The following is a 27798-nucleotide window of genomic DNA, read 5'->3' as shown; positions in this document are numbered from 1 at the left end:
TGGGAGCACCTCTAGAAAGATACCCCTAAGGTATTCTCGCCTTACAGCCACCCACATGGGGGAAGGGAGGCCAGCAGACAGTGTTGGGGGCCACCTTTCTCAGGGGCAGGGGATTGTCTGGGGGCCCAGCAAGTCAAGACAGGAAGACAATCTCCATTGTCCCCAGCAGCTCCTCCCAAGGGTCCTCCACAAGCTCCCAGGCCTTGAAACCTGAGGACTAGGGGCAAGGACCAAAAGTCTGCCCAATAAGTGGACAAGGGACAGAGAAATGCCAGGACCATTGTGCCTGGATGCTGCCTGCCTTGCTGAGAAGGGGCCTCTACTGCCTGCTTCCACTGTAAAAATGACGGAAGCAGGATCCAACCTGACACTTTGGTCTCTTACCATCTGTGCAAACCCGACCTACCACTCACCCCCGGTTATAAAATGGTAATGGATTTGAGGTGTCCCTCCGATTAAGGAAGCGGGACACAGAAGTCACCCTGGTCTCCGCGCCCTCATTGTCCTGGTTAAGTGGTGGCTCGGGAGTTTTGCACACTTGAGCCCCGGCAGGGAGGAGGGGAAGTAGATCAGGAAGGGGGCGGGCTGGCTCTGAACTTCGGGCCCGGGGGCGGAGGGTCGTAGGGCGCCGCCGCCCGGCTGCAGGGCCAGAGCACCCTGCAGCTCCCCGATTGCGCTGCTGGGGGCGGCGGCGGAGGCTGATTAGCGGGGGCGGGCTGGCGGGCGGCCACCTCCCCCGCAGGTCCGGCCCCGGGGGCGGGCGGGGCGCCGGGAGGGGAGGAGCCTCCGGACCGAGCCACCGCCTCCAACGCGGACCTTCAGCCGCCGCCGCTGCTCCGAGCGGCGCGCCGGATTGGTGAGTGACCCCCTCCGCCGCGTTTCGCGGGGCTGTGGGCTGCGCCCTGCCTGGGACCCCCCACCCCGCCCCGGCGGCTGCCCCCGCTGCACCCCTGCGCCACCGCCGCTCCAAAGCCGGGCGCCGCCACGCGTCTGCGGGCGACCGGGGCCGCTGGGACCGAGCCACGTGCGCCCGGCGACAGAGAACCCGGATCCCCGGTCCTCCACTGCGCGCCTGCCTTCCCTGGGGACGCCAGCAGCGTGCGCGGTGCCGGGAGACAGGGCCCGGGGACGCCCTGCCCGGGGCGGGACTAGGGAGAACGCGCGTCCGGACCCGGGTTGCAGCCTTGCGGACCGGCCAAATGCTCTGGTGTTCGGTCCCCGAGGCTCCGGCCGGCGGGTCTCAGGGAAGGGCGGGGAGCGGTGGGCGGGACCTTCCCCGCCAGGCCTCCCAGCCGCTTGTCGGCCCCAGAGGAGCAGGCCGACCGGGGCGGGGCGCCCGACCTTGGACTGGAAGGGGCCAGGCTGACCAGTGCCTGCCTCTGGCCACGAGCTCTTGCCTGGGAAACTCAACTCTCCTGCCTATTTCCCCGAAATGTGGGGGCAGGCTGCCCACAGGGGTGTGGTTGGAACTTTGGGCGCTCTGGGTAGATGAAAGGTACACTGAGCTAATGTCTTTGGGGCCCAAGAGGCGGAAACCACGGAGAAAATGTAGGCAGGTCCTGCAGAAGCCGTGGCAGAGGGCACCGAAAGGCCTCCCAGGTGTCCAGGGCCGCCTCTGAAACAGACTCTGGGAAGTGGGGTTCTGGAAATAGCCCCAGGGAAGTATTTCTGTCTATCAGAGTGCAGTGATATAATTAATAGCGGACATTTATTGTGCATTTATCTGTGCCAGGCAGCTTGCTACGCATGCACTGTCCCAGTTAATCCTCAGGCCAGGAAGGCACGACTGTCATCTTGTTACAGATGGAGAAACTGAGCCCCAGAAAGCATGGCTATTTGGCAAAGATACGCAGGTAGCAAGTTGCAGAAATAGGGATTTGTACACAGATTTATCGGACTTAGAAGCCCAGAGCCTGCCAGTGAGACCGACAGGCCATGTTCTCAGAGGTGGAAGCCCAAAAAATGCAGTGATGGGGTCCAGGATATCCACAAGGCCAAAAGGGTCTCACAGGGGTGTGCCCCCTCAGCCACCTGCATGGTTTGTTAAAAATACAGATGCCTAGATCCCATCCACCTGGACTGAATCAGAGGCTGCATGACCCTGCACCCAGCCAGAAGCACCTGGAGGACTGAGACCGTCTTACCCATCTCTGTGCCTGTCTCTATCCCCAGTGGCCTGGGGGAATGGGGAGAGGGGTGATGGGACAGCTGGGAGCACGTGCTTGATCATTGTCTGATGGAGAAATGGGACTTAGGGGGGCATCAGCGAGGTATAGAAACTTTCCTGAAGGAGGCTTTGAATGATGGGCAGGTGGCCTTAGCCAGGCAATCTAGGAGGAAGGCCTGGAGTGACCTCAGAGCCAGCCCAGAGCTCATTCCAGGCCACCTGTTTACTAGGAGGTTGGACAGACAGTCCCAAGCCTGCTGAGCTCCCCAGGACCTGTGGTCACCCTGGGATCACAGATGTGCCCTCTTCAGTTCATTTCCCTTCCTTGCCCCCTGGCCCTTCCCTCCTTGTGCTTATCAGAGTATTGGGCAGGGCTCCAGGTAATTAAACAGTGAGAATTAAGGACTATAGTCCAAAGCTGCACACCTGAGCCCTGGAGGGGGGGTCAGGCAGCTTCAGCTGCCTCACGGTAAGTGAGAGCCCCTGGCTTTGCAGTCAGATGGAACCGAGTCTGAATCTCAGCTCTTCACCATGTGACCTTGGCCAAGTCCTCAGCTCTCCACACTTGCTTCTTCATCTACCTTGCTAAGGGACGCTGCACTTGATATCTCTATAAGACAGTGACAATAATACCTGCCTGAGGGATTAGTTGTGTGAAGTGATGAGTTTTAGGAGTGCAAAAAATATCAGATCCTTCCCTCTTCCCCCAGGATTTGAGTGTTAATCAGCTGGAGACCTTCTAGGCTCATTGCTCTTCTAGTCCGAGCCCCCTCAGTTCCCTAGAAAAGGTAGCTAAAGCCCAGAGAGTGGCCTCCACATCCTCTTCTATGTTTCAGAGATGGCCGCAGGGCTCAGGCCTCGAGGCTCCCTGCTTAGTGTCCTGGCCAGTGTCTTCCAGACTGGGAGGAAAAGTCTGTGCCTCCTGCTTCGTTCTCTGACCGGCCTGCAAAAGAACATTTCAGTGGCTGGGATGATTTTCAGGCAGGTTGGGATGGAGCCGGGGAGCCGGGTCTGCAGGGATGTCTGGGCTCTCTGCGGCTGGGTCTACCCCCCCTGCCCTCCCCACTGGTGTGGTGGCCACGTCTCCCTTGCCTGGGCGGTCCAAGCTTCATAAGATGAGCACTCCGTGAAATTGCTTTCTAGCATCTGGACTGAGGATGAGCCTCTTGATTTAAAACCAGGAAGCTTGCCTTTCAAAGCAGTCATTAAAACCTAAAGCCAAGCTGGCTCCTTTCCTCCCTGCCGGGGGGGGGGGGGTTGGAGGGGGGGGTGTGCTTCTTTTCCCACTCATATCCTGTCCTTGCCAACCCCGTTCCGAATCCAGGAGGCTGTGGAGGTTCCAGAACTTGGAGAGGGGAACCAAGGCATGGGGAAATCACTCTAGGTGGTTTCCAAACATTGGACTACAGAACTCTCATTTCCTCCTGCTGCCCTCTGCAGCTGGGCCCGCCAGCTTTCTGACCTGTCCAGACATCTACAGACCAGCCCTTCACATCCTTGGCATGCCATGGGCACTGCTTGGATTACATCTGAAATGACAGTCATCATCACTGAACATTCAGTTCGCCACCTGTCAGGCCCCAAGCGTGACGTATCCATAAGCACATTTGAACCTTAGAGTCTCTTAAGGAGATAGATGTAACTTTCCCAAGTTAAACACGAGACTCCAATCCGTTCTTTCCATCCCAAACTTGAGAGACTACTAACTATATCTGCTTGTCCAAATTCTGCCTCATCATTTATTCACTCAACAAAGGGTACTGAGCACCATCTTGGTGCCAGGTCCTCAAGACTGAGTCCCACTTCTGGTGGGATGAGTGTCCATGGTCATTTCTAACCCAGCAAAACCCCACACTCTCCACTTCTTTGTGTTTTAAGTTTTTATTTATTTTGAGAGAGCGAGAGAGAGAGCATGAGCAGGGTAGGGGGAGAGGGAGAGGGGGGAGAGAGAATCCCAAGCAGGCTCTGCACTGTCAGCGCAGAGCCCAGTGTGGGGCTCGAACTCACAAACTGAGATCATGACCTGAGCCGAAATCAAGAGACATACCCTTAACCAACCGAGCCACCCAGGCGCCCTCCTTCCCCCCCCCCCTTATTTCCAATTAGAAGTGAGGGGGCTCAGCATCATTGAGTCCCAGGTCCCACAGCTAATGCGAGCCAGGATCCAAAACCAGAGACGGCAGAGGGCGGGCGGGAGCAGCCACTGCTAACTTATGCAGGATCAAAAAGGCCTGTATTGTCACTTCAACCCCCTGGGCAGAACCCCCCAGGTTCCCCCTGGGGTGTGGAACCCTATCACCGGAGAATTACCTGCTGCTCAGCTCTTCCCAATCAGTCCGTCCTTGTAAATCACCACAATCACCTGGCAGAATGTGCAACAGGTGGGCACTAATTGTCCTGCAATCAGGCACCAACTTCTTCCTACCTCGCCCTTCCGCTTAATGAGAGCCAGGTGGGATGGAAGCACACGTTCCTAAGCTTTCTAGAGCTATCCGATTAGGATAGCTCAGATGTTTAAACTGAAAAACAGAGCCCCAAGAGTATAATAAAATCAAACACGGGTAAATGTGAAGGAATTTGGGGGCTGGCAAACGGGCCATCTCAGTTCCCAGGGAAGACAGCGGTGTCCCAAAGCCGGCGTGCTGGGGTCTGTGGTGGCTGACCCTTCCTGGTGCTGTCACCCCCGATGCTTGTGGTGTGGCCATCAGGCCCGTGGGGAAGGTAGGCTTGTGATTTTACTGGTGGGCTTGGGAGGTGACAGTATGCCCTGCGGTCCGGGTGAGGGGTCTCTCTGAAGGTGAATCATGCAGGCACACAGCGGGAAGGTGTTGGCTGGGACATGAGCCCTACAGGTGGAGTCTGCGCAAAGATGGGGTGGCCTGCGGCGTCAGGAGGGTGGGCCGTTTGGAATCCGAGGGGCCTGTGCGGGGGCTTGGTGACCAGCCAGGCCTGTACGTGGGATACAGTGGGCAGGGTGGGGGAGTCGATCACCACTGCCCTGTGAGTCAGCCACAAACAACCTGGGTGCAGGGCTGGGCGGCCACAAGAGGTTAAGACCAGGCGCTTTGTGGTTGGTCCCTGCAGATGGCTTCAGGGTGGCCAGAAATAAGGTAGTGGCCGGCCCTGGAAGGGAAGGAAACAGGCCGGTGCTGGGCGGGGCCGCCAAGGATTGTGTGGGGGGTTGGGAACTTCTAGCCAGGAAAGCCCTGCCCTCGAGGTGTTCCTGGATTGGAAGGCTGACAACGCTCTGTTGTGTATTGCCTCTTGGGCCTGTCGTCCTCCTGTAACCTTTGCTACAGTTCTTCTTGGATGTTCTAATCTAGATGGCTGTGTATGGCGAAGGGGGAGGGGGAACTCAGGGCACAGCTGAGGGCTCACTGAAAACCCCAGGAGACCGGGAACCACAGCTGACCTGGACCCCTGTGGGAACAGGGGGCGTGCTCCTGTCCACTCACAGCTGGGGGGTTTGCTTTCTGAAGAAAGTGTGAGTTCCTGACAGTACAGCTTCCTCAAAGGGATCAGAGACCACCCAGAAGCTGTGATAGGGACAGAGAGTGCTGAGCCCGCCCGAAGTACTGAATCGGGGCAGGGGTGGGGGTGGGGGGGGGGTGAGAGGGGCCCTCTGGGACTGCCTGGAAATCTGTAGCCTAAGCTCCCCCGCCATCCCGTGTTCACTACGACCCCAATCCGTGTTCACTACCGTTTGAGACACTGCCTGAGCCCCCCGTCGGCCCAACAGGCATCTACGGGCCTCACAGCAGAATTACCACGAGCAGGGCTGTGTGGATGCACAGAGGTGCGGGACACCAGGTCTCTGCCCTTTGGAGAGCTCACAGTCTAAGTGGGAAGCTGAGTGACAATACACAGCACCACCAGGCAGCAGAGGGAGAAGATTCCAGGACAGCATGCAGTGAACGGTCCACAGCAAAACACAGGAAACGTGTAAACCAAAGCCGTCCTGAGATGTGGGTTCAGGGGCTTTCATTTTCACTGTTTTGCTTAATCATCAGAACAGAGAAGGAAAGGAACCTGCCCAACGTCACACTGCTTACGCAGCTGAACCTGAATTCACACCTAGGTCTGTCTACTTAGATCCTCTGTGAACACAGAGCTGGGAGAGACAGTTGAGGGGCTATGGGGGCTGGGAGGCGTCCTCAGTCCCCAAGGAAGGGGGATTTGGCTGGACAGGATGTCAAGATGTAAGGTGGAGGTAATAAGCTTTGGCAGAAGTGGGGGGGTGGGTGGCAGAGACCAGAAAGAAGGGAATGAAAAGTGAGCTAAGGCAAGGGAAGTCTGTCGGTGTGCACTGGCCGACGCTGGACTTGGGAGATTCAGGAATACCCCTGCCCACAGGAGGTTTCTGGTAGAGGAGACAAGGCACTGGGCCACAGCAGTCAGATGGCCATGCAGGCGCTGTTGGGCTTGTAATAAGAGAATAAACCCGCCCGGGGCCCGGCCGTGCATATTCTGGTTATCCAAATGCCCAGGGTGACTCAAAGCTCCTGTTTTCCAAGGTCACCAGTTTTCAAACAAGTTGGAAGCAGTTGCATATACTTGTCCTAAGACTGGGCTTGGCATCATTAATGTCAATGATAAAAAAAAAAGCCTCGAAACCTCTGACCTCCGTGTGTGCCGTCAGCCTGGCCCCCAGGGTCACTAGAAAAGCCACCAGCGGCAGGAAGGCACACATGCATCCCTGCTTTGCCCTCGGGACAATACTGTCTCCTGTCTGTGGGTCCTTCCGTCTGTCTTTCTCCACACTGTGGGTACCGACAGGCAAATAAAGGCGACCATGAAGTCTTTGTTGGCACAACATGCTGAGAAAACCATCACAAGCCAAGGACAGCTGCAGTGATTGCAATAAATTACCCCCACAGCAATTGATAAATTGCCACTTTCTGCAGCCATTATGTTTGGCTTTGTAATCCGAAGAATAAACGCACCTCTCTTTCTCTTTCTCTTTCTCTTTTTCTCTTTCTCTTTTTCTCTTTCTCTTTTTCTCTTTCTCTTTCTCTTTCCCTTTCTCTTTCTCTTTCTCTTTCTCTTTCTCTTTCTCTTTCTCTCTTTCTCCTTCTCTTTCTCTTTCTCTTTCTCTTTCTCTTTCTCTCTCTCTCTCTCTTTCTCTTTCACTCACACTCTCTCTCTCTCACACACACACACACACACACACACGGAGGCGGCCCACCCTGCATTGGATGACATTTATTCATTTTATGCATCCTGGGCTCTGCTGGCTGTCCTGCCTCAGTTCCTGTGGCAGAGACGCTGGAGTCTGAGCCACTAATTATTACCAGTGAGGTTTCCTCCCCAAACAGGAAGTATCAACCAGAACTGCTCTCTCCCAGCCCCCTCTGTAACCAAGCATCAGTCACCACTCCCGGGCCAGTCCCTGTGGCCAGGAGCTGGTGTGTAGGCTGAGGGGGCAGCAGCACAGCTGTCCAAGCCCGACAGGTCCCTCGCCTGTGAGGGTCAGCCTGAGCCCTGACTTCCAAGACAGAGTCAGGCTGCCCGCACACCGGAGGGAGACCAAGCAAGAAGCTGTGGCCTGGATCCCTGTGGGGCCATCAAGGGACTCATGCATCAGACACTGGCATTGGCCAAATGTCGCATCAGCCCGTTGTTGGTAAGTCTGGTTAGGGCACAGATCCAGGGTGGCGCGGGTGGCGCGTGGGCCTCTCCCACCAGCACCACCAACCCCTGGCCCGCTTACGGGTGCCCCAGTATCTCGGGGAGTCAGAAGAACTAAAGCTTCGTGACCTCGGTTCAGGCACCGCTCATTTGCAACTGGCGGCGAAGGGTGAGTGCGGTGAGACGGATGAAGTTCTTGCCAAAAGAAAGTGGGAAATACTATCATCTGTACATGAAGTCAGGAACGTTACTCAGAGTAAAGGGCTCGAGGGTGGATCAGACAGTGCCTTCAGTTAGTGAGAGCGGCGGCTTTGTGGACTCTGGTGGGTCAAAACAAAGATGTTCGTGTTTATGATGCAATTCCGTGGAAGGCTGGCTCAGTGGGAATCGTAAATTTTACTTATTGGTAACCATTTCTGGGTTGGTTTAGCACAGAACTGCGGCTCTAAGTAATCGAACCGGATTTTTCTAGAATAATTGTTAAAAATCTAGATGTTTGGAAAAAGCCCTATCAATTATTCATTCACTTCTACTTTGCAAAGCGGTATGGCGAGAAACCTCTTTTTCCTGTCAGCCTAAACTTGCACGTAGATATATTTGTGTGTGGATGGGCCTGTGTGTGTGTGTGTGTGTGTGTGTGTGTGTGTGTCTGCCCAAGCTTTTTGTATTCTCTTTTGTAGGAATTCTCAGTCTTTCTTTTAAAAATATAATGATTTTTTTTATGATGTCGAAATAACGATTCCAGGCAGTAGTGCAAGAAATACAACAGTAAAATGTTTGTAAGAGTCCATCAGCAAGGAAAAATGCCCACAGAGAAAATAGAAATGTACCAATTAAGACGTGTGCGGCTCTAACCCAGCTTTTAAACCCGGATTTGAGACTGGCCTCCTCTGTCCTGTCCCCGCTGAGGTCAGCTGTGAGGGGCCTGGGGTGAGTGCCTGGACCCAGGTGGAGCCTCCTTCTTGCCTCTCAGACCCCTCAGGGAGAGGGAGACGGAGGGCCTGGGACCCGTGCTGTGGTGGTTTGGAATCCAGGATAGAGGGCAGCCCCGGATTTGCAGAAACAGCTGAGAATGAGAGGCTGGAAAGTGTGAGTCTGGGCAGCCCAGCAGGGCAGACGGAAAGGCGGGAGGAAGGGAGCAGACCACCCCAGAGCCCCATGCAGACCAGGTGACTGGCTATTATTCATGCCCCAGCACGAGCTGCCCGCCCTCACCACCCAGGAGGCAGCTTGAATGCAGGGACTAGCTGGGACTCAGGCAAGAGCCAACTCTGGGACCTTAAGGAAGCCTTAAGTGGACCTCAGTTTTCTCATCTGCAAAATGGAAGTGATGATAGCCTTCCGCAGGCCAGACCCCGAGGGTGCAAGTCCGCTGTCAGGATCTCTCCGCACTGTGAGTCCGGCCACACCTCCCAATGTCTGCTGTTCATTTGACGCCTGATTATTGCAAATGTGCCACGTGCCAGGCCCTTGCTAGGTGCTGGGCTGTGTCTGTCCCACTGCCCCTGTAAGGGAGGGTGGACCTCACAGCCCTGGGGAGGCCCAGAATTTCTACACGATGTGACTTTAGGGGCAGTCATGTGGAGGGAAGAGGGAACTAGAAGGCTTCCTTTAAGCTGCTTCTATTTGCATAGCAAGTATTGCATAACAATAGATTGTTATTTCAGATTCATAAAATGGGAAAGGTTTTACAGAAGCTGTTGTTCATTTCACCGGACTGGGAATTTCAATATGAATTATATTAGTTTTACTATCAACATTTTTTGTCATTTTTTTTAATTTTTTTAAATTTATATCCAAATTAGTTAGCATCTAGTGCAACAATGATTTCAGGAGTAGATTCCTTAGTGCCCCTGACCCATTGAGCCCATCCCCCCCTCCCACACCCCCTCCAGTAAGCCTCTGTTTGTTCTCCATATTTAAGAGTCTCTTCTGTTTTGTCCCTCTCCTTGTTTTTATATTATTTTTGTTTCCCTTCCCTTATGTTCATCTGTTCTGTCTCTTAAAGTCCTCATGTGAGTGAAGTCATATGATTTTTGTCTTTCTCTGACTGACTCATTTCACTCAGCATAATACCCTCTAGGTCCATCCACATAGTTGCAAATGGCAAGGTTTCATTCTTTTTGATTGCCAAGTAATACGCGTGTGTGTGTGTGTGTGTGTGTGTGTGTACCACATCTTCTTTATCCATTCATCCACCGAGGGACATTTGGGCTCTTTCCATGCTTTGGCTCTTGTCGATAGTGCTGCTATAAACATGGGGGTGTATGTACCCTTTTGAAACAATACGCCTATATCCCTTGGATAAATGCCTAGTGGTGCAATTGCTGGGTCGTAGGGTAGTTCTATTTTTAGTTTTTTGAGGAACCTCCATACTGTTTTCCAGGGTGGCTGCACCAGCTTGCATTCCCATCGTTTTACTAGCCACATTAGCACATGGGGAGGGGTGGTCAGGGACCCCATCACCCTCTACTCCTAAGGGAAAGTACCCACCATTGTATCTGCCAGACCTTGAATTTTGTCATTTGGAGGGAAGGGGCTTTCCAGGCAAAAAGACTAAATCTGGGCCTCACCTGCCTCATGCAGACTGGGCAGACCATTCCGAATGGTTGTTCCCTGCTGGGTCAGAAGCCCAGAGGCCCTGGAACCACTGACCCAGCATCCCTGAAGCCCTTTTTCGTGGGTACCCACATACCAGGCTGTTCCCCGCTCTGGCTCACGTCTGGTGTTTGGTTTTCCACTTTGGCCAGAGCTGCGTGAGTCTCGTTGGGTTTAAACCCCTCGGTGCATAATAAGTCTTCTGTGTGATTAAGTTTATCAAAGAGTGAAATGCCTGGCCAGGTCTGACAACCTGATCAGGCTGTGGTAGGGATTAGAAATTATGGTAGTATTTAATCACCCCGGGGTATGGGAGGGCCCGCTAGGTTCTGAGAACGGCCAAGACTCTTAGATACACTCTGCCCTCAGGCACAGAAACTAGCAGTGAAGTCATTCAAGCTGCAGACATTAACTGAGCACCTAGTCGGTGCCAGTCCCCAGTCTAGGTGCTAGAGACACAGAAACGAGTAAGAAGTGACCCCTATTGTAGTGGGGTGACAGTGCCAGATGCAAAGTGCGTCCCAGAGTGCAAGATCCCCTAGGATCCGGGAGGAAGCCGGGACATCTCCCAGGGCTGCCTGGACCAGCTTTTTGAGCTCTCAGGGATTCTTGGCGAAGTCAGAGGTCTGCCTGGAGCCAGCCCGTGGTGGGGGGAGGGGTGGGGGGAGTAATTGCATGACCCGCCCCACAGAGAGCATTTGGAGAGCGGAGGCTGACTTCCAGTGCCCTTAGGAGCCCAGAGAAAGATGCTACTGGAAGTCAGGGCCTCTCAGAAGCTTCTTTGAAAAAGTGGCCCATCAGCTGGGGAAGCGTGCATCCCCAACCAAGCTCAGGAACCAGGCCAGGGAGGCAGGCTGAGCTCCTTGGCAGAAGCCCCTGGAGCTGCCCTTATTTGTCTTGGCTGCTTCTGCCCCTTTCCCTGCCTCCACACCTCCTTCTGCCCAGTAATCGGGGGCTCTGATCTCTAATTCTGCCAACCCACACAATGGCAAGGGGAGGGGGTTGGGGCGGCCACAGACCACAAGGGACCCCTCTGGCCCCAGGGATTGCAGTTCCAGGTGTCCCTGGAAAGCAAGAAGCCACCCAACCCCAGACGCTGAGGCTTGCAGATTCAGCAGCCGCCGCCTGATAGCCTCCAGCCTGGCTGGATTAACCAGCCCTCAGGGAGCTGGCTGCCCCCGCATGCCAGCGCCCTGACCTCACCGGGCAGAGATAAGCCACTCCCTGGCTCCCCCAGTGCCTGGGCATGCCCTCATGAAAGCACTTTTCTCCTCACTGTAGGATGTAGCTGGCTTTTCCCCTGATTGCCCCAAGAGGCTAGACCATCTTCTGGCCTCCTGCCAGAACACCTCATGGGTCCGTAGTAGGTATTCAGGGAATAACAAACCATTTTGCAGACTAGGATTGGGAGGACCATTGCATCAAACTGCACAGGATGTGCACTGCACAACTGTAGAGGTTACTGTTTACGGGGATTACAACGTTGGTGGTGCCCCCCGGGGGGTCGTGTAGCATGGGAACCTAAGGGCTTACCATTTTCCCTGCGTCAAGACCCTGGCCTTGGTGCTGACCGTGGGGACTTCCCCCTTCCCCCTGCCCACCAGCGCTGACCACCTTCCTGCCTATGTGCTGGCAGCGGGTGGTAATGAACCGGTCCAGTGAACACTTCTTCCTGGCCCACCTGTCAAATTGTGGTAGTGGACGAGCCCTGGGTATGAAGTCAGGGCATCTGAGTTCTTGGCTATCCAGAAAATTCAGTCCTCCCGGAAGATGTCTCCAGTCAGGGTGTTGGGGAGCTCCTGGGTCGCCCAGGATCTGTGTAGTTGCCCAGTGGTACCCCTCTCTTCTCCCTCAGCCCGCAATGGGCCTGATGACCCACGTGTGGGAGGGGAGAGGCCCTGAGAGCACCTTGTGCAGAGTGTGCCTCACTGGCTCTGGGAGCAATGTTGCCACGGCCCTGATCCCCTTTCCGCTGGAAGGACCCAGCTCTGGGCGGGTCAGGGGATTGGAGCACATGCACCTGCCTCCCATGGCTGAGAGGAGCATGGGGAGAGAGCACTGATACCAGGGGTCCCAGGGGACAGGGAGGACTTAGGGGAGGAGGCAGGCTAAGGGCTGGGCCTGACTTTAACAACCCAGGAAAAAAGCCACATCTGGAGTGGTTCACCCTTTGCGCAGCCCCTTTTATGCTCATCTTCTGAAGTGGTCTTCAAAGTGTGGTCCTGGGAGCATCCGCAGCAGAAACTCTGGGGATGGAGCCCAGCAGTATGTTTTGTGTTGTTTTTTAATTTTTTTTAATGTTTTATTATTTATTTTTGAAAGTGAGAGAGACAGAACACGAATGCAGAAGGGACAGAGAGAGAGAGAGGGAGACACAGAATCCGAGGCAGGCTCCAGGCTCCTAGCTGTCAGCAACAGAGCCAGATGCGGGGCTCGAACTCACCAACCTTAGAGATCATGACCTGAGCCAAAGTCGGACGCTCAACCGACTGAGCCCCCGCCAGGCGCCCCTCCCAGCGGTTTGTTTTAACAAGCCCTCCAGATGACCCAGGTGCAGCTCGGGTGTGACCTCATTTGTGCCTGGCCCTGGGCTAATTGCTGGGGTTACAGAAGTGAGTCTGACTCCATTCCCAACCCCGAGGAGCTGAGAGCCCGGGGAGAAGAGAGACGGGAAAGAGAGCAATACCGTCAGCGGGAAAGGGCCACTCTCAGGGGTGTGGAGGCAGAGAGGCAGCTTGTGCAGGTTTGATCCAGGAGCTGGGCATCCTGGTGAGGGAGGGTGGCTTGGGGACACCAGTGGCACAAGGACCGTCCCTTGCAGGGAGCTGGATGTTGGACTAGCGGTCCCCAGAGAGCTCAAGGGGCCAGTCCCAAACCACACTGGTGCCTCACTCCTGACCACCAACCTCTCCCTGCTGCCCCCCTGTCCGTGTTCTGCTGCCCACTCTTCTTCCACTCCCTGAGCCCCAAAGAGCAGCCAGTCTCTCCCTGCAGTTTGCCTTGGTGCGAAATGTGTGCACAACCTCCAGGCCGTCATCTCAGGGCACATTTTTAGAAAATTACAGAGTAAATGTTTCCATTCAGCAGAGAACGCCACGTATTGATTTAGGTGCGTCTATTTCTGCTTGACACAGACAAAAGGTTTTTAAAAATCCTGGGTAGAGAGGAACAAAATGAAGAGTGAGCGAATTTAACAGGCTCACGTTGTGGCACTTCGCTTGTCCCCCATGAACTTTACTACAACTCATTCAAGTGGGTAACATGTGCAGATGAGGAAACTGAGGCTCAGGTAACGTGGCTCGTCGAGGCCGCCTAGCTAATCGGTGGCAGGGGCTGAAATATGACCCCAGCCGCCTCCACGCCGGTGTTCTTGCTGGCCTATCTTGCAGTTTACTACAGTGACTGATTCTGAGTAAATCGGGAACACCCAGATGTTTCCCTGAACCGACGATCTAATGGCTGCACTCAGGGGAGCCAGCCTAGCCTGGCTGGACAAGCTCCCAGTGACCACGATGGCTCTCGGGGGCTGATCCTCTGCCTAATTAAGGAGGGGATGAGTCTGGGGGAACGGATGAGACCTCATGCTAGGAGATTAGCAGCTCTGTGCTAGTTTCCAGCTGTGTGCCCTTCTATAAACCCTCTGTCGTTTGGCAGAGTAGCAGGTGATGCTTCCCTGCCCCTCTCATTGGAGCACATCTGCCTTGCTCGTTGACCCATCCTGGGGGCCAGAAGGGTGGGCCTCGTACCTCAGCACCCTCCTTGCACGCCACGCGCTGTGACCCTGACTGGCCGTCTGCTTGCATGGCACGGAGTGCAGAGAACCAGCTGCGTGAGCGGAAGCCACTCGGAAGCTAAGTGGACTAGCCCATGGTGCCATCTCCCCCACAACAATAATTAATAGTGCTGACTACATAAATCTCACTTTTCTAGAGGCCATGGGGCTTAGGAACTCAGATATGTGGGAAACAACTAGGGAATAACTTAGAGCCGCCAATGCCAATGTCACAGAATCCACGCATTGAGTTCATGAGAAGCCCTTGGACTCTCACCCAAGGCAAGTGTACTCTTGGTTCATGCACCTCAGTAACAGGCTGTGCTATCTCCACTTCTTTTTTTGTGTATGTATTTTAAAGTTAGTTATTTTGAGAGAGAGGGAGACAGAATCCCAAGCAGGAACCACACTGTCAGCGCAGAGCCCGGGGTGGGGCTCGAACCCACAAACCTTGAGATTGTGGCCTGAGTTGAAACCAAGAGTCAGACGCTCAACCGACCAAGCCACCCAGGTGCCCCTCAATTTCTCTCTCTCTCTCTTTTTTTTTTATAACAACATAATTGAGCTGCAATTCACATACCATACAACTCACCCATTTAAAGTATACAACCCAGTGGTTTTTGATATAGTCTCAGAGCTGTATAACTTTCGCCACCATCCATTTTAGAATAGTTGCATCACTGGGGCGCCTGGGTGGCTCAGTTGGTTAATCTGCTCTTGATTTCAGCTCAGATCATGATCTCCCGATTCGTTGAGTTTGAGCTCCACATTGGCTCCACGCTGACCATGCAAAGCCTGCCTGGGATTCTCTCTCTCTTTTTCTCAAGTATAAATAAATAAATTTTAAGAAAATAGTTTCAGGGCACCTGTGTGGCTCAGTCGGTTAAGCGTCCGACTTCGGCTCATGTCATGATCTCGCGGTTTGTGAGTTCAAGCCCTGCGTGGGGCTCTGTGTTGACGGCTCAGAGCCTGGAGCCTGCTTCGAATTCTGTGTCTCCGTCTCTCTCTGCCCCTCTCCCCTCATGCTGTGTCTCTGTCTCTCAAAAATGAATAAATGTTAAAAATAGAATAGTTTTATCACTTGAAAAAGAAACCCTGTACCGATGAGCAGTCACTTAACATTCCTCCCACCCCCCACCCCAGCCCTTTTCCTGGCAACCATTAATCCACTTTCTGTCTTTATGGACTTGCCCAGTCTAGACATTTCACATAAGTGGAGAGTCATACGAGCGGCCTTTTTGTGACTGGCTTCTTTCATTTAACATAGCGTTTCCAAGATCCAGCGTGTTGTAGCCTGTATCAGGACTTTACTGCTTTTTGTTGCTGAATAATACTCCATCGTGTGGATAGAGTACGTTTTATTTATCCTGCCACCAGTTGATGGACGTTGGGTTGTTTCATCGTTTGGGGTATTGTGAGTACCAGGAATCTTGGCGTACACATTTTTGTGGGTTTTCACTTCTCCCGGGTATACACCTAGGAGTGGAATTGCATCCACATTTTATATTCTTGTTACGTCAACACTAGAGGTGGTTTCTAGAACTTCGAGATCCTCACCAATGCTTACTCTCTCCGTCTTGTTTTTTGACTAAGCCGTCCGGGTGGGTGTATGGTGGCGTCTCCTGGTTTTTTTGTTTGTTTTTTAATGTTTGTTTATTTTTGAGAGAGAGTGCAAGCAGGGGAGGGGCAGAAAGAGAGGGAGACACAGAATCCGAAGCAAGTTCCAGGCTCTGAGCTGTCAGCACAGAGCCCGATGCAGGGCTCGAACCGCAAGATCATGACCTGAGCCGAAGTCGGATGCTTAACCGACTGAGCCACCCAGGCGCCCCAAAGGGTTTTAATTTGTGTTTCCCTGGGAGCTAATGACGTTCAGCATCTTTTTGTGTTCCTCATGACGATTTGTCAGCACAAATGATAACATTTTAAACGTGTTTAACTTATAAGTAAAAAGCGGTGATAGGAATGCGTCCCAAATTTAATTTTACCGACCAGATAACATTTAAACCAAGTTTGAAGATAACTGTGGGCCGCTTGAGGGCGAGAGCTGTGCCATAGCCCTCTCTCGTGCCCAGGGCCAGAAATGTTAGCTCAAGCCCACCTCTGCACAGGAAGGGGTGGAAGGCACCCCGCCTCCATCCAGCTGCAAGGGTGCCTCAGCCAGCCCCCCCACCCCCCACCACATCTGACGCCACCCTGACCCCTTTGTGGCCGTGGACTGCCCTAGCCACTTGAGCCTGAAAGGTTGGTTGCTGCCCACCCAGAAAAAGCTGTAGGGCTGGCTGCCCGCGTCATGACTGGCTACCATTAGTGACCTGCCTGACAGTGGGCAGGAGGGGGCAGGGGAGCCCGCATGGCTCCCAGCCACAAATACAGCCCTGTCATGACCTTGCCGGGAAGTGGGAGGAACCAGGCAAGCCTGGGCAAACACCCAGAGTGTTTGGGACCCGTGGTTTGTGCCAGTTCCCGCACAGCTGAGCCTCAGTGCCCTTTTGTGTTTTGTCCACAGCTCGGTCCGGGGGTGGGGGTTGGGGGGCAGGTGGGCAGGCCTGTGTGCCACCTGGGGGGCCCCAGCCTGCCACCCCCACTCCAGCTGTAATTTGATCCCCTCCGTCTTCCCTCCTCCCTCCTCCCTCCTCCCTCCTCCCTCCTCCCTCCTCCAGATCTGTAAATAGAACAACCCAGGAGCCAGGGCCCAGCCAGGATTAGTCACTCACTCTCTTACCTTTGGGCCACATGGACAGGCAGCAGGGGCTGCGCTGGACCCCTGGGGCCTCTAGGCCTGCTGCCACCTGACCTCCCTTGGCCGGCCTTCACGCCTGCAGCAGACTTTGTGCTGGGCACCGGGAGGGCAGAGTGCCGAGAGGCGACCACGGCCCACGAAGCACCTCAGAGAACAGTCCATACACATGCCCAGGTGCACACACGCACACGCGAGCACACGCATCGGCCAGAAAAGCTGACTCCGAGGGGCACCTGGGTGGCTCAGTCGGTTAAGGGTTTGACTTCGCCTCAGGTCACGACCTCAGGGGTTCGGGCGTTCAAGTCCTGCGTCGGGGGTCTGTGCTGTCAGCAGCTCTCCCCCTCTCTCTGCCCCTCCCTCTCTCTCAAAAATAAACAAACACTGTAAAGAAGAAGAGAACAGAAAAGCTGGCTCCCAGCCCTCGCACGTATTAACTCATCCTCACAGCATCCCTTGGAGAAAAGTACAGTTAGCACCCCCATTTAAAGGAGGGGGACTGAGGCCCAAAGGCACCCTGCTAGGAAATGATGCAGGGTCCTGATGTGACCCCAGCACCATCAGAACTGTAGAGGAAGGAGCTGTCCCGGGATGAGAGGCTGCACAAGGCGGGGTGACAACCCCGCATTTTCCTGTCCCGGGGACTGAATCTCGGCGGCAAGAAGCACTCAGGGGTGCCGTTTTTGGTTTCTATTCGGCCTATGACTGAAAGCAGGCCCCTTAGGACATGAAGTCTGAGGCCTTTAATAGGCGGGGATGTAGGCTGCGGGGCTGGGTGCGGCAGCTCGGTTAGAGAAGCCAACCTGCGAGGCTCCTTGACGCTCCGATGTCCCACGGCCAGTTCCGGGCACATCCGGGACCACCCCGAGTCCCCCTGCCCGGGCTTCCCTCCTGCTGCTGCTGGCCTCCCGGAAAGGAAGCAAATACCAAGTCAGGTTCTGGGCCGTGAGCCTCGAGCGCCAGCCCCAAATACGCCCTCCCCACCTGAGGATGCTAAATCTGGGGTTCAGTGTGGACAGGATTCAAAGACTGGGTGTCGCCGATTCTCCCCCGTTTGGGTTGGTTCCGTGGGCCGCGAGGCCGGAGAAACCATGTGGGGCTCCCTGGGGGCGAGCAGATGCCCTTCCTGGCTTCCATCTGGAAGTGGTGTCTGTTCCCGGGCTCCATCCGGTGGTCCTCTGTGTCCAGGCAGGCGTGGACACATCTCATGTGTCCCCCACCGCACACATGCACGCGCACACGATTGTAAACAGTCTGAGAGCGGGGACCGCTCAGTCTGATGAGTTTCATCGTTTCTTCTCTGAAGGGTGTTCAGCACCTGGTAGTTACTCCAGCGATGGGAGGGAGGTGGGGGAGAGAGCAAAGGGGACTCTTCTGTCCGGGAAGGACCTACCTGGGACCCTCCAAATTGCTAGCAGATGATCTGGAGTCTTCAGGATGGTTACCCACCCCCTCCCCATAAGGGCCAACCCCCCCCCACCCCTCGCCCAGGGCTGGTGTCCCTAGGTAGCTGGTGCAGTGACTGGGGAAGATCCCCGTGTATCTGACTGACACAGGGAACATGGGCGTCCCCGTGGAGCGGCTTACATTCACCTCCCCCATGCTGGCCCTGGAGCCTGAGGCCTCCGGCCTGTCCCGATTCTCCCCCCCCTTGCCCAGGGCTGCAGAGGTGTTGGCAGGGTCTTCTCAATCCTTCCTTTGCCTCGCCCCTGCTGCTGGTGCAGTGCCGGCACCGACTACTGACCGACACCCACCGAGTGCCAGCTGTTCTAAGTGCCTTATGTATATTGACTTACTTATTCCCACAACCTCCCCTTAAGGCAGGTGCTGTGATTCTCTCCCTCGTGCAGCTGGGGAGACCGAGGCACTCACAGGCCCAAGGCCACGGGTAGCGAGTGACAGAATTAGAACCAGGCAGAGTTGGGTGCCGAAGGTGGCCTTCAGCAGACATGCAACTCCGGGCCTGCGCTCCGGGGAGCATCAGGAGCCCCACTTTCATCTACAAAGGGTAGCACATCGCTGTTTGGAAAGATATCCTTGTTCCTAGAACCAGGCAGAAAACTCTCTCCGATTTTGCGGGGAGGGACCGCGCCCATCAGAGTGTGCAAATGAGTCCCACGTGAGCTGAAGGAGGGGCGGGGTCCTGGCTGCAACGCACGTCCCCTTCGACCCCACCCCCTCTTCTCAGCCACAGGGTCCCAGTTCTGCCGCTCACTGGTGTAGCTCTGGGCGGGCCCTCTGTCTGGGCAGTAAGACTCTTGGGGAAGCTTAGCTGCAGAGGCTGACAGACCTGTGCTCCCTTCTGCTTTCCCCGTTACCCTCTGTGCCGCCTGGAGCACGTTCCTCGACCTCTCTGAGCCTCAGTTCCCTCCTCTTCCAGTTGGGAATTCTAACCGCACCTACTTCCTGGGGTTCTGTGAGGCCTAGGTGACTGTCACTGTGGAAAGCCTTAGAGAAGTGTCCTGCACGTGGTAGGTACCCCGTAAATAGGAGTTGCTGCTGCCACCTTATCAAATGTCCTGGTCACAGTTTTCAAAGCCTTTTAAGATTGCATTATCTGCCATCTCAGAGCAGAGAGGGTGACCTGCATTTACAAAGGTCGAAGCTGGGGCCCAGAGAGGCACAAGGGCTTGTCCGAGGACACACAGCTAGTCCACGGTAGAGCCGAGGCACAGCCCCCTGGTCCCCCTGCCTCCCCCTTGCATGAGACCTTGAACCCAACATACACACACACACGTGCCTCACCCAGGACACTGCTGTGGAAAATGGGAAGACGGGGTTAAAAGCCATCCCCACTGCTCCACTGGTTTGGCAGTGGCTCTTAGCCCTTGGCCCGAGGATTCGCACGGAACCACAGGCCGGCGAAGCCTCCGAACTTCTGCTTAGAATCATGCTCTTACATACACAAAATAACATAGGGTTACAAAGGAGACCAATTATAGTGAAACCCAGCTCCCAAAATATGTGTTTAAGTGTGCAAAAGTACTATGCATGCTTCTTTATGAGTACACTAAATAACAACCTCTGGTGGCAGGTCTGATATTATAATGCTATTTTTTTCTCCCACCCCTGTTGAGGTATGATGGACAAAACTGTATATATTCAAGGTGTACAATGTGATGTTTTGCTATCCATAGATGCTGACGTGATTACCACAGTCCAGGTCATTAACATAGCCACCACTTTATATAATTACCATTTTTTTGTGTGCATTGGGAACACTGGAGGGCCCCCTCAGCAAATTTCAAGTATATAATACCGCATATATACGGCATATACGTATATACAGTTATATGACTATGGTATATGACCATATACAGTGTATGCGTATATACGGTTATACGACTATACGTTAGTCACCATGTTAGACATTAGATCCCTCAAATTTGTTCATTTTCTTTTTTTTTTTAATTTTTTTTTTCAATGTTTTTTTTTTTTATTTATTTTTGGGACAGAGAGACACAGCATGAACGGGGGAGGGGCAGAGAGAGAGGGAGACACAGAATCGGAAACAGGCTCCAGGCTCCGAGCCATCAGCCCAGAGCCCGACGCGGGGCTCGAACTCACGGACCGCGAGATCGTGACCTGGCTGAAGTCGGACGCTTAACCGACTGCGCCACCCAGGCGCCCCAAATTTGTTCATTTTCTAACTGAGAATGAATGCCGTTTGACCCACAACTCCCCACTTCCCCACCTCCCAGCCTCTGGTGACCATTCTACTTTCTGCTGCTAAGTTTGGCTTTTTTGGATTCTACATATAAATGAGATCTTGCAGCATTTGTCCCTCTGTGTTGACTTACTTCAGGTAGCGTTAATGCCCTCCAGGCTCATCCATGTTGACACAAATGTCAGGGTTTCCTTCTTTGTTGAGGTTGAATAATATTCCATTGTGTATCTATACCATATTTCCTTTATCCATTCATCGTCAGTGGACTCTTAGGTTGTTTCCGTATCTTGTCTACTGTTAATAGTGATGCCGTAAACACGGGGTGCAGATGTCTCTTTGAGATAGTGATTCTGTTTCCTTTGGATAAATACCCAGAAGACGGATTGCTGGATCATATGGTGTTTCTATTTCTAATATTTTGAGGAGCCTCTATGCTGTTTTCTATAATAGCTGCACCAATTTACGTTCCCACCAACAGTGCACAAGGGTTCCCTTCTCTGCACATCCTCATAAACATTGATTATCTTTTGACTTTTTGATATGAGTCATTATAACAGGTTTGAGGAGATGTGTCATTGTGGTTTAGATTTACATTCCCTGATGATTAGTGATGTTGAACATCTTTTCCTATAGTCAGCCATCTGTATGCCATCTTTAGAAAAATGTCTATTCAGGTTCTTTGCCCATTTTTTAATTGAATTATTTGTCGGGGGAGGTTGTCTTGTTTACTATTTTTTTTAAATGATTATTTTTGAGAAAGAGAGAGAGAGAGTGCAAGCAGAGGAGGGGCGAGAGGGGGAGACACAGAATCCCAAGCAGGCTTCAGGCTCTAAGCAGTCAGCACAGAGCCCAATGGGGGGCTCGAACCGTGAGGTCATGACCTGAGCCGAAGTCAGATGCTTAACCAACTGGGGCACCCAGGAGCCCCTGTTTTGTTTACTACTGAGTCGTATAAGTTCTTACATATTTTGGAAATTACTCCTATGTTGGATAGATGGTTTAGAAATATTTTATCCTATTCCATAGGTTGCCTTTTCATTTTGTTTCCTTTGCTGTGCAAAGGCTTTTTAGTTTGATGTCATCCCACTTATTTGTCTTTTGTTGCCTGTGCCTTTGGTATTAAGTCAAAAACCAAAACAAAATAAAATCATTGCCAAGACATATGTCAAGGAGCCTTTTCCCATGTTTCCTTCTAGAAGTTATACAGTTCAGGTTTTACATCCTTTTTGAGTAAGTCCTTAATCCATTTTAGGTCGGTTTCTGTGTATGGTGTGAGGTAAGGGTCTAGTTTCATTCTTTTGCATGCGTATATCCAGTTTTCCTAGCACCATTTATTGAAGAGACTGTCCTTTCCCCATTGAGTATTCTTGGCACCTCGGTTGAAGATTAGTTGACCTTATATGCATGGGTTTATTTCTGGACTCTATTTCATTCCATTGATCTATGTGTCTTTTTATGTCAGTATTACACTGTTTTGATTGCTATAGCTTTGTAATGTAATTTGAAGTCAGGAAGTGTGATGCCTCCAGCTTTGTCCTTCTTGCTCAAGATTGCTTTAGCTATTGGGGTCTTCTGCAGTTCCATACAAATCTTAGGATTGTTTTTCCTATATCTGTGAAAAATGCCATTGGAATTTTGATAGTGATTGCTTTAAGTCTGTGGATCACTTTGGGTACTATGGACATTTTAACAACATTAATTCTTTCAATCCATGAACATAGGCTATCTTTCTGTTTATTTGTGTCTTGAATTTCTTTCGTCCTTGTTTCATAGTTTTCTATATACAGATCTTTCACCTTTTGATCAAATTTATTCCTAAGTATTTTATTCTTTTCGATGGTATTGTAAATGGAATTGTTTCCCTAATTTCTTTTTCAGCTAGCTCATTGTTAGCACTTAGAAACATAACTTGGGCGCCTGGTGGCTCAGTCGGTTAAGTGCCTGACTCAATTTCAGCCCAGGTCATGATCTCACCATTGGTGAGATTGAGCCGCGCTTCCAGCTTTGTGCTGACAGCATGGAGTCTGCTTGGGATTCTCTCTCCCTCTCTCTCTGGCCCTCCCTACTTGTCTCCCTCTCAAAATAAATAAATAAACTAATAAAAGAAACACAACTGATTTTTGTAAGTTGATTTTGTATCCAGCAGCTTTACAGAATTAGTTTCTTAGTTTTAACAGGATTTTTTTATGGCGTCTTTAGAGTTTTCTATATGTAGGATCATGTGATCTGCAAACAGAGACAAATTTTACTTCTTCCTTTCCAATATGGATGCCTTTTCTGTCTTTTTCTTGCCTAACTTCTCTAGGTAAGATATCTCGTACTATGTTAAATAGGAGTGGCAAGAGGGGCATCCTTCCTGTTCCTGATCTTAGAGGAAAAGCCTTCAGCTTCTCACTATTGAGTATGATGTTGGGTATGGGGTTGTCATATATAATTTTTATTATGTGGAGGTATACTCCTTCAATACCAATATTTTTGAGAGTTTTTATCATAAAAGGATGTTTACTTTTGTCAAATGCTTTTTTTCGCATCTATTGATATGACCACATGATTTTTATCCTTCATTCTGTTAATGGGTATCACATTTTATTTATTGGTTTGTGCATGTTGAACCATCTTTGCATCCCAGGAATGAATCTCATTCGATGGTGCTATAGGATCATCTTTTTTTTTTTTAATGTTTATTTATTTTTGAGACAGAGAGAGAGCATGAACGGGAGAGGGTCAGAGAGAGAGGGAGACACAGAATCTGAAACAGGCTCCAGGCTCTGAGCCGTCAGCACAGAGCCCGACGCGGGGCTCGAACTCACAGATCATGAGATCATGACCTGAGCCGAAGTCAGATGCTTAACCGATGGAGCCACCCAGGCATCCCAAGTATAGGATCATCTTAATGTGCTGTTAAATTTAGTTGGGTAGTAGTCTGTCGAGGATTTTTTCGTCTGTGTTCATCAAGGATATCAGCCTGTAATTTTCTTTTCTTATAGTGTGCTTACCTGGCTTTGGTACCAGGGTAACACAAGCCTCATAAAATGAACCTAGAATAGTTGGAGAAGGGTAAGCATTAAATCTTGAAATGCTTGGTGGAATTCATCAGGGAAGCCAGCCAGTCCTGGGCTTTTCTTTATTGGGTGATTTTTTTGTTGTTGTTTAGTTTTGTTTTTTCACTGATTCAGTCACCTTACTCATTATTGGCTTGTTCAGACTTTCTGTTCATGATTCAGTCTTGGTGAATTGTAAGTTTTTAGGAATGTATTCATTTCCTTTGGGTTGTCCGATTTGTTGTCATATAATTGTTCATAATATGGTCTCTTATGATCTTTGGTATTTCTGTGGTATCGGTTGCAATGTACCTTTCATTTTTTTATTTGGAGTCTTCTTTTTTCTTTTTTTTTCTTTTTCTTTATTTTTATTTTTATTTTTTGAGAGAGAGAGCACAAGTGGGAGAGGGGCAGAGAGAGAGGGAGACACAGGATCCGAAGCAGGCTCCAGGCTCTGAGCCGTCAGCACAGAGCCCGACACGGGGCTCCAACTCGGGAACCTCAAGATCACCCGTGACCTGAGCCGAAGTCGGACACTCACCCGACTGAGCCACCCAGGCGCCCCTCTTATTTTTTCTTAGTGTAGCTAAAATTTGGTCAATTTTGTTTGTCTTTTGAAAAAAAAAAAACAGGTCTTCGTTTTGTTGATCTTTTCTATTCTTTTTCTAGCCTCTATTTTATCTGTTTCTACTCGGAATTTTATTATTTACTTCTCCCTGCTAGAACTTTGGACTTTCTTACTCTTTTTCCAGTTCCTTGAGGTGTAAAGGTAGGTTGTTTGAGGACTTTCTTTTTTCATAAGGTGGTATCAAGCTACAAACATCCCTCTAAGAGCTGCTTCCGCTGCATCCCGTAAGTTGGGTGTGCTGAGCTTCCATTTTAATCTGTTTCAAGATTTTTTTGGATTTCCCTTTTGATTTCTTCTGATCGGTTGTTCAGGAGTGCATTGCTTCGTTTCCACTTATTTGTGAATCTTCCAGTTTTCCAGTTACATGCCATTGTGGACAGAAAAGAAACAGGGGCGCCCGGGTGGCTCCGTTGGTTGAGTGTCCGCCTTCGGCTCAGGTCACGATCTCACGGTTCACGGGTTCGAGCCCCGCGTCCAGCTCTGTGCTGACAGCTCGGAGCCTGGAGCCTGCTTGGGATTCCGTGTCTCTTTCTCTCTCTCTCTGCCCCTCCCCGCTCTCACTCTCTCTCTCTCTCTCTCAAAAATAAGTAAACATTAAAAACATACAGAAACGATGCTTTATATGATTTAAATCTTCTTAAATTTGTAGGACTTGTTTTATGACTTAACATATGATCCATCCTGGAGGATATTCTGTGGATACGTGAAGAAAACTGGTATTCTGTTGCTGTTGGATGGGACGCTCTGTGTGGTCTGTTGGGTTTATTTGGTTTGAAGTATAGTTCAAGTCCAGTTTCTGTACTGATTTTCTGTCTGCATCCATTGTTGAAAGCGGGATAGTGCAGTCCCGTATCGTTATTGTATTGCCGTCTATTTCTCCCTTCACATCTGTTAATATTTGCTTTATATGTTTAGGAGCTCATAGGTACTATGATTTTAAGTTAGTGAAAAGCTTAAATAGTATTTGAAGAACTCTTTCACAATTAAACTTGGGATATGACACCGGCCAGTACTGGTGACAACCTCACAGGTCCTGCTAATACTATTGTGTTTTGCTACGAACATTCATACTTGAGGGAAATTGCAAATTTCAGTTAGAAGTCGGTGACAGGGGAAGCTAGGTGGCCCAGTCAGGTAAGCATCCGACTCTTAATTTTGGCTCGGGTCACGATCTCACGGTTCTTGGGATCGAGCCCCGCATTGGGCTCCACGCCGACACCACGGAGCCCCCTTGGAATTCTCTCTCCTGTCTCTCTCTCTGCCCTTCCCCTGCTCGCACACTCATGCTTTCTCTCACAATAAATAAACGTTAAAAAAAAAAAAAAAGTTGGTGACAATGACAGCAGAATGTTCCCTTACCCAAGTTTACTAGAAGCTTCTGGCCCAAGTCCGGGTTTTCCCCCATGTTCTCTCATATGTCAGGCTCAGTAAAGGAGATCTCAGGGCCCCACTCACTGTCATGTCTCAGTCCAGTTCTACCCCCTGAGAGCAGGATTTCAGTGTTCACTCATTCATTCAGCAAACATTGAGCACCATCTCTGTACTAGGCCGTGTGACCAATGGGGAGACCCAAAGTCAAATAAGATGAGGTCCCCCTGCCTTCAAGCTGCTCATCCTCTCTACTCAAGGAAGAGCACGGAGGCGCCTTCCCAGAATGCAAAATGTAAACAGGCACAAGAACACGTTGCCCTTCCTGGTAATCAGAGAACACCCAGCGGTGGTGAGATGGGGGTCCCTTCTGGACGGTAATCGTCACATCCTCCTTTGAAAAGAAGGATGGCACTGTGTGGCACCCCTCATGGAAATTCTATACGCTTCTCTCGCAGCACGCTTGCAGATTTGTCCCAAGGAAACAGTTCAGGACGAAGGCCAAAGGGTGGAGGGCAGAGGTCCTCCCCTTTCTTCCTGAGTTTGGGCCCTCCCTGGGAAGGCGCTAGGTCTCACCCAGCTTGTCCCCCTGTGCTGGCACATGTTAACACTCCTGAAGGGCTGTTGGGGATTCTTTGACCACCATGTGGTTACAGTGGACAAGAAAGAGGAAGGTGCTACGAAAGACGGTCATCGGAGCTCTCCGCTGATCAAGTTCTGTTTTTCTTTCCAGCCACCAAGATGTCAGGAGAGATGGACAAGCCGCTGATCAGCCGCCACCTGCTGGACAGTGATGGGAGCCTTGCTGAGGTCCCCAGTGAGGCCCCCAAGGTGGGGATCCTGGGCAGCGGAGACTTCGCCCGCTCCCTGGCCGCACGCCTGGTGAGCTCTGGCTTCAGCGTGGTGGTGGGAAGCCGCAACCCCAAACGCACGGCCGGGCTGTTCCCCTCGGCCGCACAAGTGACTTTCCAGGCGGATGCAGTGGAGTCCCCTGATGTCATCTTTGTGGCCATGTTCCGGGAGCACTACTCCTCACTGTGCGGTCTCAGTGACCAGCTGGCTGGCAAGATCCTCGTGGATGTGAGCAACCCCACAGAGCAGGAGCACCTTCGGCACCACGAGTCCAATGCTGAGTACCTGGCTTCCCTCTTCCCCACCTGCACGGTGGTCAAGGCCTTCAACGTCATCTCTGCCTGGACCCTGCAGTCCGGCCCGAGGGATGGGAACAGGCAGGTAGGTGCCAGGGGAATACCTACCATCATCACAATAAATATAAGTGGCCAACATTTGTTGAGGGCCCTCGGTATGCCAGGCTCTTTACGCGCATTATCTCAGCGCGCCTCCCGTCGCTGCAAAGTTCCATTTTACAGAGCGGGAAACTGAGGCTCATGAATGTCAATGAACTTGCTTACACCAAGTCCCACAGCTGGAGAGCTGGGTGTGAACCGAGTTCATATGGATCTGAAATCCATGTTCGGTCTTCTGTGACAACTTGATTTCCCAGTGGACCAAGAGGAAGAGGTTGATGGCTTTCTTTTGACTACTTGGAGTCGAGGAGAGGAGAGACTTTGCTCTGAGAGTGGACTTAGGAAAGTAACACATTTATGTGCCAGGTTCTGAGGAAGCAGGCAAGTCCCAAACTTCAGCCCTTTGATTCCAAGAGCTTCCAAGAACTGAGTCGGTTTCTCAGAATTGTCAATAGTAGGTTTTGTCTAGAGGTGGAAAATGGCTCCAGGAAATGGCCAAAGCTGCATACAGTTCTTGGCAGGAGGGGCTTTTGTGAAGATGAGGTGGTTTTAAACGCCAAGAGGCCACCTCCATTTTCCTGGAGGAAGGATGTCTGGCTCTAGTGTGAGAACCTCTACCGATTTATCCAGCTCAGATGCCTCCTCTGCCCAGCTCTGTGCCAGCCTGTGGGAGAGCCCACAGGTGTCTCTCCACCCCCGACTGGAGCACCCTACCTACAGCCTGCGTCATGGGACTCCCACGTGTGGATAGGCAAGGGACAGCGGGTGGGGGCTGGGTGGCAGGGCCTGCAGGGAACAGAACTGGCAGCTGGCTAGGGTAGACTTCAAGGTCAGCTTTGGCTCGATCCTGCTTCATGTTGTCAGGTTCAGGGAGCGGGGAGGACGTTCCAGGCTGAGGGGACAACCTGCAAAGGTACAGAGGTGAGAAATGATGCTCCTGGACCT

General features: G+C 51.9%; 1 protein-coding gene across 2 annotated transcripts in view; it reads left to right on the top strand.

Annotated features, from left to right (window-relative positions):
- The first annotated feature begins 743 nt into the window (after positions 1–743).
- STEAP3 (STEAP3 metalloreductase) overlaps positions 744–27798 on the top strand; it is a 44632-nt gene continuing 17577 nt past the window's right edge. The window contains exons 1-2 of one of the 2 annotated variants that reach the window (XM_043576590.1): positions 744–856; positions 26340–26839. In XM_043576590.1, the coding sequence (XP_043432525.1) occupies positions 26348–26839 (492 nt within the window). In that variant the 5' untranslated portion in view covers positions 744–856; positions 26340–26347. Of the gene's footprint in view, positions 857–7452; positions 7791–26339; positions 26840–27798 lie in introns of those variants that run through there. The other variant, XM_043576589.1, reaches the window with a different exon arrangement.

The sequence above is a fragment of the Prionailurus bengalensis genome, chromosome C1 (assembly GCF_016509475.1).
Source record: "Prionailurus bengalensis isolate Pbe53 chromosome C1, Fcat_Pben_1.1_paternal_pri, whole genome shotgun sequence".
NCBI lineage: Eukaryota > Metazoa > Chordata > Mammalia > Carnivora > Felidae > Prionailurus > Prionailurus bengalensis.
The sequence above is the reverse complement of the archived record's forward strand: the minus strand, read 5'-3'. Positions and strand labels throughout refer to the sequence as shown.